This window comes from Ursus americanus, chromosome 7, assembly GCF_024610735.1.
Source record: "Ursus americanus isolate L20-20 chromosome 7, mUrsAme1.1.p, whole genome shotgun sequence".
NCBI lineage: Eukaryota > Metazoa > Chordata > Mammalia > Carnivora > Ursidae > Ursus > Ursus americanus.
In genome coordinates, this window is record NC_142133.1 from 68012616 (window position 1) to 68024876 (window position 12261).

The following is a 12261-nucleotide window of genomic DNA, read 5'->3' on the forward strand; positions in this document are numbered from 1 at the left end:
CACCATTAAGAAAACGAGAAAACAAGCCACAGACTGGGAAAAAATATTTCAGATACATCAAATTGCATATCTTGATAAGACTTAAATCCAGAATGCATTAAGAACTCTTTCAGGGTGCCTAGCTGGCTCAGTCACTAGAGAATGCAACTCTTGATCTTGGGGTCACAAGTTCAAGCCCCATGTTGGACGTAGAGATTACTTAAAAAAACTCAGCACAAGCCCACAACAAATAATTTTCAGCAAGAGTGTGAAGACCATTCATGGGGGAAGCGGTAGTCATTTCAGCAAATGGTGCTGGGAAAACTGAATATCCACATACAAAGGAAATGAATGAGACCCTTATTTTATACCATATGCAAAAATTAAAATGGATCAAAGAACTAAACAGAAGACTTAAAACTATGAAACCGTCAGAAGAAAGCATTGTAGATTTTATGACTTTGGATTTAGTAATGATTTCTTGACTATGACACCACAAGTACAGGCAACAAAAGAAAAAATAGATAAACTGGAATTCATCAAAATTAAAAACTTGTTGCATCAAAGGGCACTTTTAACATTATTTAGCTTTAAAAAGGAAGGAAATACTAGCACATGCTACAGCATAGATAAACCTTGAAGACATTATGCTAAGTGAAATAGGCCTGTCATTAAAGGACAAATATATAATTCCTCTTTTAAAAAGTTCCTAGAGTAGTCAGATTCACAGAGAAAGTAGAATGGTGATTGTCAGGGGCTGGGGGAAGGGAGAGTATGGGGAGTCAGTATTTACTGGATATAGTATTTCACTTAGGGAGGATGAAAAAGTTCTGGAGTTAGATGGTATGATGGTTGCATAACAATGTGAATATATATAATGCTACAGGCTGTATAATTAAACATGGTAAAAATGGCAAAGTTTATGTTATGACTATTTTACCACAATTAAGGTAAAAAAGACTACAAGTTAAGATTTAAGTAGACATTCACCGAAGAGTATATATTCTCTTGGGCTACTAATACATGAGAAAAGATTCTTAAAATCATTAGTCATTCTGAAATCAGATACCACTGCACAACCACTAGACAGTATTGAGTGTCGGCAAAGGATGTTAGAGAAACTGGAGGCCTTATGTATTGGTGGTGGAATTGTAAAGCGTGTAGTCATTTTTTGAAAAATTGGCAGTTCTTAAGGTGTTAGTCATAAACTTATGATATGACTCAGCATTTCCACTCCTAGGTAACTACAGAAGAGAAATATGTTCAAAGACTTGAATGCAGATGTTCCTGCTACCATTACTCATAATAGTGGAAACAGACTGTTGTTCATTCACTGGTGATTGGTGAAGCCAAATATTGTATATACACACAGTGAAATACTGTTCAGCATTAAATGGAACAAACTGATACATTCTACAGTGTGGATGAGCTTCAATATATTATGCTAAAGTGAGAGAAGCTGGACAAAAAAGACTACATGATACACAATTTCTAGAAAAGGCACACTTCTAGAGACAGTAAATCAGTGGTTGTTGGGTGGGGATTGTGAGCATGAGTAGGGATTAATGGCAGATGGACATGAGGGAGATCTTGGAGGTAATGGAAATGTTTTAAAACTGACTTTGATGGCTGCGCAACTGAATTTACTAAAAATCATTGAACTTTAAGTTTAATGAGGGGTATTAGAAGGTATGCCTGAGTGTATATTGGAAAGTCAGAGAAAGCTTCACCCAGAAAGCATTGCTTGAGTGGAGAGTTAAAAATAGGGTTTGGAAAGCGTGGATAGCACCTATAGAGATCACTGTGAACTACCGTGAAAGAGCATGATTTCAGGGAGTTATATGAGGCTTCTTGTGTAGTTGCAGCATGAAATTTGAGGGTGGGAATGTCAGAAGATAAAGTAGGAGTAAATTTAAAGTAAAATGTAGCCTACTTATAAAGTGTTGGATTCTAAGCTGTTGGTAATAATCTGGCAGGAGTATCAGGGTATTATTACAGACTTACTCTTGGTATGCTTTTGTATTCACAAAGTTCAACACAATGTTGAAAAATGATCAGAAGGAAGAATATTTAAAACTGAGGTTAAATGTTTTTCTACTCTTGAACAAAATCATTGTACTTCTAGGGTATTGCATTCTATTTATTTTTCAAGACCCAGTTAATGTTAACTATTTCTGCTATATCTTATCTAATGCTTCGTCACCCCTACCTCCTGCAGAGTCTCTTCTGTTTCTCTACAAGTGTTACAACACTTCTGGTGTGGTACCATAAAGCTTTCTTGTAAAACTTTTAAGATCCTTGACAGCAGGAAGTAGTTGTATTTTCTTCAAGTTTGTAATGGCAGTATTTGGCATTATATTTAGCACACAGTGGGCATTCAGTGGTAAATTTGCTTGGCAGAACTTTCGAAGAAGGACCAGTAAAGCATAGATCAAAGGGTTGGGGGGAATTTTACATGAAAACAGTCTACAAAAAAAGTACTGAAAGGGCACATGGTGAAATTTTATAAACTCTTAAAGGATTTGGCTTTGGGTTGAGGTAAATAGTTCCCCATCCAAATTTTGAATTCTGCTTTTCATTGATTGTTTCTTTTCTTTTCTTTTTTTTTTTTTTAAAGATTTTATTATTTATTTATTTATTCGACAGAGATAGAGACAGCCAGCGAGAGAGGGAACACAAGCAGGGGGAGTGGGAGAGGAAGAAGCAGGCTCATAGTGGAAGAGCCTGATGTGGGGCTCGATCCCACAATGCCAGGATCACGCCCTGAGCCGAAGGCAGACGCTTAACCGCTGTGCCACCCAGGCGCCCCTGATTGTTTCTTTTCTATGTTAGAATTTTAGAACTGGAAAAGGCCTTTAGAGATTATGTAATGTAGTTTTCTTTACTTATTTTGTGACCTTGAGCCAGTTATGTAAACCTTTCCAAGTCTAAGTTTTCTCAAGTGTAAAATGAAGGACTCCTATATATACTTCATTGTTCTAAAGATTGATTGAAATAATATTTAGAAACTTTTAGTCTTCAATTCAGTAAGTGGTTAGACATTACAAACTGAATGAATTATCTAAAGTTTACCATAAATGTGTGGCTAAATTTGGGCTAGGAACTCATGTCTTGAATTTTGATCCAATGTTTCCTCATTGTCTCATCTCATAATTGGTTCTTCTTTCCATGTTAGTGACCTTTTCCCATTTTCATTTGCAGTTTCCATTTTGATCTGGGCTGGGGAAGAAAATTGCAAGCTTTATTCATTCAGTCCATGCTAAGTACACATTAGTATGTCCCAGTCACTGTGGTAGGTATAGGAAAACAGATGAATAAGGAATGGTCTCCGTTCTCAGGGAGTTTGGTGTCTAGAAGTGGAATACAGACCTTGTAGGAAAACATAAAAATTAAAGTGAGTAGAATTAATGTGGATGATGTGGAAGATTTAAGCAGCCTATCTTGCAAGGGGGACATCTGGGGCCAAAGCCTCCATAGAGGAGTTAAACAAAGGAGAGATAGGTAATCACCAGTGGGAAGGAACTGAGGGATGTGAGAATGACTGGCTTAATATTGCTTGGGAGTTTTGTGTGGAAGGTGGTGTCATTGTGGAGCATTCTGGGGAGAAACTGAAGGTATAGTTTATTTGCAGTGAAACCAGAATCCGGAAGATGCAGTGGAATAGACTTGGTATGAAAAGAGCCCAGGAAAGGAAATGACTGAATAGGAAGTAAACAGAAATAACAATAACATACAACAAGTCAGTGTTGTTAGCATCCTTCCAGTTCTCTAATGTAGATTCTAGGTAATTACTTTCCAGCTCTTATGCAAGAAGTCCTTTGAGATTTGCCATCTAACTATTATAATCAATTATCCTTTCTGTTATTATTTGCTGACTCTCCCAGGTGTAGTATAATTTATTAATGACTTAGGCAACTGGTCATTCTCCCATTATGGTTTAGTCCATAAGGTTGAGTCTTTCAACAGCATAGCCTTAGGACTAGGTTAACCCTAACTCCACATGAATGAAAATTGAAAATGCTACTGGAAGTTGAAGAAATTGTAGTTTGGTATAATAAGTAAGCTTTTAATTCTCTATATATTTAATGTCTTTGTGTGTATGTGTATGTGTGTAGGTTAAATGTATCTTTAGAATACAGTATGAAGAGGTCTTGTATATTCAAAGGCCTATTGAAGAAGACAGAAGAAAATTTTTCCAAGAATTGATTCTCAATCAGGCATCAATGGCTCCACCACGGAGGAAACACACTGGTAAATTTCCTAAAGCTTTAGGAAAATGGGGGGAGGGGGATGGCGAATGGAATTAAGAAATGCCCTTTTTTGGAGTTACTTTTTTAAAAAAATGTTTCTTGTGGAAGTAAAGTCAGTTTTTTAGATTCTCCTCTTTAGATGGACACATTCTCTTTAGATGGACACATCTCTTTAGATGGAGTGGTCATTGTGTTTACCTGTCTTGAGATTGTGAAGAACAAGCCTCATAGTTAAGGCTTTACTAACAGGTGACTGTTAAGTATTCTTATCATTTTAATCCAGATGCTCTGGTAGAATGTGAAATTTTCTGAGGCTCAAAAAGTCTTCAGTTCTGCTCTGTTTTAGTCAATTTAAGTACAGAGGACTTGAACTGTAAGTTTGAGAACATCAGGTGGTGTACTGAGTGCCTTGTGGGTCAGGGTAGGTGTGATGGGTCAAGAGCTGATTAGAATGTTTGCTTTTTCTGGTTTATTTTTCAAATATTTATTTAGCACCTAGTATGTTAGGTATCTTATGGTAGGCACTTGGAAACCTATCATGACCTTGTTTGAAGCATTAGAATTTTCCTGGATTTGGCCTAATAGCATAGTATTTCAAATTTCAGCCCCCTGACTTAAGTGGGGAATGCATTCTAAGCCCCTCAAGAGACTGAATCTTAAAGATGTGTAAAAGATAAAGTCTTCTTTGTAATCTTTCAGCCTCTTCTTGAAAATAGCCATCCTGTTGTAAGTTTTTAGGTGTCTTTCCCCTTGTTCTTTTTTTTTCTCGTATAGTTTCCAACCCTTCCAGGTCCTTGCTTTTTCATATTCTACTCGTTTTTTATTGATCATATTATCCAACACTTCAATCATTTTATTGTTCTTTAGTGACTCCTTTCCACATTTTCTCAGAGTTGTAAAAATAAGCACCTACCAAATGGCTATAGTTGTGGGGTTTTTTCCCCCCTAGAAACCTTGGGAAATTAAATATGGAAGTTACACCTTCTGATTATTGGTTGTTGCTTCCTGTTAATCTAAATAACAGTATTTAAAATATTTCATTATGAAAATGATTCATTTTATCTTGCAAACTTCCAGATACATGTTAGTCTCAGAGATTGAATTTTCTATGTTAAAGATTAACATAATTCTTTTTTTCTTTCTGAGTTGCTTCTATTGACTTCAGTTTTTCGTTTTAGGAGCTATTTAGAAATCAGCCATAATCCTTAAAATTTTAATCCTGAAATTCAGTGTGATACTGGGAAAATATTTTAAGGAATTAGGGAATGATATGTTTAGGGAAGTTAATACTTTACTTTTTGAGAAGATTTTTTGTTTGTTTCAGGGTAGATAGTGAATATTATGGATTTTATATATCACTGTAGACTGGGTTTTCCATCTTACCCATTTCTTTGGGATTCTTGTTTTAGTTCCTTTTTTCTTTTTGAGGGAGAGAGAAGGTGGGGAGGGGCAGAGAGAGAGGGAGAATCTTGAGCAGGCTCCACGCCCAGTGTGGAGCACCACGCAGGGCTTGATCATGCAACCTTGAGATCATGACCCAAGCTGAAATCAAGAGTCAGACAGGTAAACAACTGAGCTACCTAGGTGCCCTCAGTTTGTAATTTTTTTTTTTCTCCCTGCATAGTTACGTGCCTATTCACTACCCCTACTATGTTGTACTAAGAATATGAGTGTAGAAGACTTGTCTAAAATTAGAACTCTTGGGGTGCCTGGGTGGCTCAGTTGGTTAAGCGTCTGCCTTTGGCTCAGGTCCTGATCTCAGGGTCCTGGAATTGAGCCCCACGTCAGGCTCTCTGCTCGGCAGGAGTCTGCTTCTCCGTCTGTGCTCCCTCCCTACCTGCCTCTCCCTCTCTCTCCCTCTCTCTCAAATAAGTAAAAAAAAATTTTTTTAAATAAATGAAATTGGAACTCTTTTGGGAGTGGGAAGGATTAAAGAATTGTTACTTGACTATTTCACTTTCATCCATATGAGGCAACCCCATTTTGAGAAGAAGGTTTTTAAACAACATCGACTTTAAGCAAATCAATATACAGTTCTTCACCTAAAGATATTTTGTTGATTTGAAATATTTCTCATGAGTTGTATGTAAATCATATTTCAAAATGAAATTATTTAAAATCATATTTGTCATTTAAAAGAGTCCTGTGAGTTGTTTTATGGAGTAAATCTGTTCTCTAATGTACAGTTGGTTTCTGTTCAAATTTTTACTTGCTGGGTTTCAAGTGGTTTGTATGTATTTGGAATTCTTTTTTGAGTGAATAACAAAAGTAATTGAGGTACTGGCTCTGCCATGTTGGAATCTTAACATTTTCTTCTATTTTCTTTAGGTCTTTGTGCTATGGAAGTGCTTCCCCTTGCACTACCTTCTCCACCTCGTCAGTTGTCAGAATTAGAAAAAAATCGGATGGAGGACCAGGAGGAAAATACTTTAAGAGAGTTGCGGTTGTTTCTCAGGGATGTAACCAAGAGGCTGGCCACAGATAAACGCTTTAACATCTTCAGCAAACCGGTGGATATTGAAGAGGTCTTGTTTCAGTAGTGTGCAAACAGTGAAGTTGAACTGGCTAAAAGAAAAAAAATATTGACATCTTTTTTTGGAAGGAAAAAAAGCAAAGGCATGGATGAATATTACCCCTAGCCTGTAAAATTTTAATCCATGTGATAACTACTGATGTCATCAGCAAACATCTGGTGACTTTTGGATGAAAATAATGACCAATTTGTATGTCCTCTTAATTAGTATTGATCTTTGTGATCTCTTACTCTTCAGTTTAAGAAGAGGATTAAAAGTTACTTTAGTAGAATGTCCATACTATTTTTATTCCAGGATAAATCTTGCTCTTAAAAAGTATATTGGTGTTAACCAATAAATACCAGTTAATTTTGGCATTTTCCAAATTATGTATACCTTAGTGAAAGAGGTGGCAAAGAAACCTGAAATTTGTCTTTCATATTTTGGAAATGCCTGTGACTAAGATGCTGTTTGAAGTTAAGCATATCCTATGCAGCTAAAATTGTTTTTCCCTGCAAGGATTTTCTCTGCTCCCAGTGGAAAATTTCTCACTTTTTATGTGTATTGTTTTGTGTCCTTGTGGGAGCATGGTTTGTGATGATAAGAAATTTTCCATTTGGAATCTACTATAATATTGTAGATGAATTTTTTTTTTTTTTTATCCTGGGATAATATAGTGTGTGGATGAACATAATACAGTCTTTACTGGCCTTCTTCTTATAGTTCAGACTCCATGTTTGAACAGCTCTGGTGTTGTTAGTTTTAAGTTTTTTCTTCATCTTTTTTTTAAATTTGAATTATGAAATGATTCATAGTTTAATGTTGCATCCTTGTTGTGAAATATGTATTTTTGGACCTGAGCAGATTCCTTTGGAATCATTACCTCATCTATGACTGGAGAGAATGAGCTAGCATTATGTTTTTTTCCTCTCTGAAAGTAGCTATTCCCGCCCCCCCCTTTTTTTTGAGTAAGGGGATTATTTATAACTTTATTTGTATATTTATATTTATCCACAACACATAGTTTTATCCATTTGATCCTTTTAACAACCTCACAAGGTCATTATTATTATTCTTATGTTGCAGCTGAGGAAACTGAGGCTTGCAGGCAAGTGACATAGCCAAGACTCAAAGGTTTTTTGAAATTCAAAGCCCTCATTCCTTACATTATATCACAGCTGTCCCTTAAATCTTTTTCTACTGAAATGACAGGAGTTGCCTAATTTGCTTTTGCAATTAATAACATTTTACATTTGTGAAACATTTTTCCCCTCTTAGTGTTATCAGATAATCTTAAAACTATCAGCCCACTTTAAAGATTAGTTTAGATGTTTATTTTTATGTATTTATGTATTTATTTATTTATTTAATTAAAAAAAAAAGATTTTATTCATTTGACAGACAGACAGCCAGAGAGAGAAGGAACACAAACAGGGGGAGTGGGAGAGGGAGAAGCAGGCTCCCAGAGAGGAGCCTGACGCGGGGCTCGATCCCAGAACACCAGGATCACGCCCTGAGCCAAAGGCAGATGCTTAACGACTGTGCCACCCAGGTGCTCCTAGATGCTTATTTTTATTTTATTTTATTTTTTAAATTTAATTTTATTTTTTTAAAAGATTTTATTTATTTATTTGACAGAGAGAAAGACAGCCAGCAGGAGAGGGAACGCAAGCAGGGGAAGTGGGAGAGGAAGAGGCAGGCTCCCAGTAGAGGAGCCTGATGTGGGGCTCGATCCCAGGACCCTGGGATCACGCCCTGAGCCGAAGGCAGACGCTTAACAACTGAGCCACCCAGGCGCCCCTAAATGTTTATCTTTATTTTAAATTGGGTACGGGACTCTGACACTTAATTGATAAGGGCTTGACCTTAAGTCACCCTCCCGTACTGGGAGTAAACCAATTTTGCCTTTTCCCCAGAGAGCTCTCTTTCATTCTAAGCAGAAGAGATGATCAGATTTCAGATGCCTTCTGTGGTAGAGTCAAACATTTTATAAAGGATGGTAAGGCATTGGAAGGGGATAGAAAATGTTGGTCAGATAAAACTGTTTTCAAGAGTTGTGTTTTCTTATTTTTTCTTTTATTCTTTCTTACCTTCATTCTGTTACTGGTTCTCTACTCTTAAAGGTGAAATCATAGAGGTCTCTGTGAAGCATGAGGGAAAAATAAGATAACATTTATTTTGTTTTTTTAAAGATTTTATTTATTTGAGAGAGAGAGTACACACTGGGGAGGGGGTTAGGGGGAGGGGTGGAGGGAGAGCAAGAAGCAGACTCCCCCTGAGCAGGGAGCCAGAGCCTGGGCTCATGCCAGGATCCCTAGATCATGACCCGAGCCAAAGGCAGACGCCTAACCAACTGAGCCATCCAAGTGCCCCACAAGATAACATTTAAATAACCTAAAACATAAACATTTGTATTCAGATAATGAATTTGAAATGTCTAAAAACTTTTTATGGAATTCCAAAGCAGACTTCAGAGAAAACAGAAGTTTAGAAAATAAACATTGAATTTAAAATTAAATATTGGGGCAAAAATTTTATAATCTTTAGTAATATAAATTTTTAAAAAATATTTTATTTCTTTGATAGAGAGTGAGAGAGCAAGCGAGCATGAGTGGAGGGGAGGGGCAGAGGGAGAGGGAGAAGCAGACTCCGCACTGAGCAGAGAGCCCGATGTGGGGCTTGATTCTAGGACCCTGAGATCATGACCTGAGCCTCAGGCAGATGCTTAACCGACTGAGCCACTCAGGCACTCCAGTAATGCAAATTTTTATAGTGCTTTGCAGGTAATAAACAGTTTCCATATGTACACAAGGCATGCCAAATGCCAGAGCCAAGAATCCAACTGATATCTTCTGTATTGTTTGTTCAGTATAGCTTCACTATCTCCCCTGTAGGGGCGTTTTCAGTTCCTAGAAATTAAAAAATAAATTATAACATGCCCACACAGTTACCTAAAAATTTAAGAACATGTATAAAATATGTATATGTGTATTTGTGTGTGTGTGTATTTGCAATGGAGAAAAAGTAACAGTTTCATAGAGCAGAAATTATCCTAGCTCCAGAATTTGGTCCTGGACTAATTAGATGTTTCTAAGGCTGCTTTTTTATCAGACCTGATTACTAGATTTGAGATTGCATTGGGGGAGGCACTAGATAGATAGGTTGGTAGTTTTCTTAGTGGTCAAATGATACAAAACATTGGGCAAATCCTGACTTAGGAGCTTCTATTTTGGGTTATCTCCCAGAAAGATGGGACATGGAGCACATTTGCTTGCAGATTTGTTTATAATTAGCGAAGTCCAAGCAAATCTTTTACTAGTCATGAAGGCAGTACTTATTTTTGTTATATAATTGACTCAAAATGTTTGTAATGAGTCCAAAGGAGCAGAAAATACTTTCCATGAAATGATTCACCCTGGAAAATGAGAAAGAAAAATGTTTTTTTGTTTAAAGATATTAAAGAGATTTATCAGAGAACTTCTTTAATAATATGAAAAAATCTGTGTTTCTTAATTTCCTTCAAAAGAAGTTCTTAAAGTAATATTTATTGATACTTATTGGGTGTTTTTACCAATACATTCTTCTCTCAGGTAATATCCAAAGGATTGGGGGGGGGGAAGCTGACAAAATTGGTTTTATATTTCAAAATGAGAAACATTTCAGAGTTGATTTAGATATGACTTGAAACCGAAGCTTTTCATGGAAAGTATGACTTCAGAGTAGTAACTTTAGTAGCATAAATTGTTCTACAATTTTATCCTTATTTGTAATTATTTTTAAGATACCTAGATTTAATTTTTAAATAACTACATGGTTTTGTGTTTTTATTAGTAGATCATATGAAATAGCAGAAGTAATTTTTATTAAAATATCCCCTTTGTTTTAGGTTTCAGATTATCTTGAAGTAATCAAGGAACCAATGGATTTATCAACAGTAATAACTAAAATTGATAAGCATAATTACCTGACTGCTAAGGATTTTCTGAAAGATATTGACCTCATCTGTAGCAATGCTCTAGAGTACAATCCAGATAAGGACCCAGGAGGTAAGGATGCACTGGACAAATTCACTTTGGTGATCAATGAGAAGATAGTTGAAAGTTTAAATACTAAAGCATGCCCTGTTTCAGGTAGATAAATTAGTTTTAATGACATATTGTATTTAGAAGCTTCTTGATGAGGAACTCATAATATACTTAAATATAATTATTAATTTGTTAAATAGTGGATTTAAATTAGAGGATTTTATATTTTAGATATTCTGTTCAGGGTTTAATTTTTACTTTTTTACTTAGATTCTTACTTTGTTCAGGTAGGATGGAAAATGGAGTAATTGAGAATTTAATATGAAATTTGTTTAGTCAACAAACATCACTAGTGCTGATAAACACTGGGAATTCCAAATTGGTGAGAACTCATTATAGGATAACTTTATATAGTAAAAGACCCCTTTAGGTAGACAGTATGTATTCTGTAGATTTTGGGTATTTTTAATGTTATTTTATTGTTTTGTTCCTAATCCCACCCTGTACTCAAATCTGTAGTCCCAGCTCTTTGAGTGTCCTGCAGAGAGGACCTCTAGGAACATATCTGTAGTTAAAACAAGGTGAATTCACTGATTAATTATAACAGGGAAGAATATATATCATATGGAACCAAATAGGATTTGAGCTTGTGCTAAGGATTTTGGAGAAGGTTTAAGAAAATAGGGCATTACAGTAGATTGGATGCTCTTAGGAAGTGGGGGTAATTTTGTGATTAGGTATTTTAAGAACCTGGAAGGCAAGAAGAATGGAGCAAGGCTAAAACTGGGTTGGGTAAAGAAGCAGCAGTCATTCATATTATCTAAGATAGGATTATGGTTGGTTATTTTTGTGGCTAGGACAATGTTCATGCTTTTGTCTATGTTCAGATATGATTATGGAGTACTGTTGTTTTTATCTCGATTCATCATGGTCACAGAGTGGCCTTTTCTGATGTTGTGTTCTTAAAATTGTTTGTGATTAATATGAGTACACCGAGGCCAGCTGATAGTGCCTGGCCAGTTTCCAGCTGACAGGGGCTGTTATTCTCTCTCTCACTCTGCTGTGGATTCTGTTTCTTCAACAGGTGATAGACAAGTAAGATGCTTTTTTACTTCTTAAACGTTGATTTTTAGCTTCAGTTATCTCCAGGTAGTTAGAATATAGTTTCTGCTTTGTTTCTGTATTCATGGGCAGTAGTTCTTAGGCCACTTGTTAGAATGACCTGGGTTTCTCACTTTCACATGAAATTTGGTGTTTCTCATCTAAATTTAGACCACGGCACGTCATATATCCTAATTCCAAGTTTAGAGGCAGAATAACATTTTACACAGCTGTTCTTAAGCTTTGTATTAGGACATTTGCCTCTTCTTAGTTTTTGTTTCTCTTGCTTCATTTTGACTTTTTATTATATATGTTGTATAGAAAAATTTATAAAGATTAAAAAACAAAGAAGATAATTAAAGTAACTTGTAATTCCATTACCTTGGTGTTCTT

General features: G+C 36.0%; 1 protein-coding gene across 4 annotated transcripts in view; it reads left to right on the plus strand.

Annotated features, from left to right (window-relative positions):
* ATAD2B (ATPase family AAA domain containing 2B) overlaps nucleotides 1–12261 on the plus strand; it is a 149918-nt gene that overhangs the window by 108418 nt on the left and 29239 nt on the right. For 3 of the 4 annotated variants that reach the window (XM_087863837.1, XM_087863838.1, XM_087863840.1), the window contains 3 exons: nucleotides 4095–4230; nucleotides 6558–6754; nucleotides 10629–10788. In XM_087863837.1, coding sequence (XP_087719963.1) covers nucleotides 4095–4230; nucleotides 6558–6754; nucleotides 10629–10788 — 493 coding nt within the window. The remainder of the gene's footprint in view (nucleotides 1–4094; nucleotides 4231–6557; nucleotides 6755–10628; nucleotides 10789–12261) is intronic. The other variant, XM_087863839.1, reaches the window with a different exon arrangement.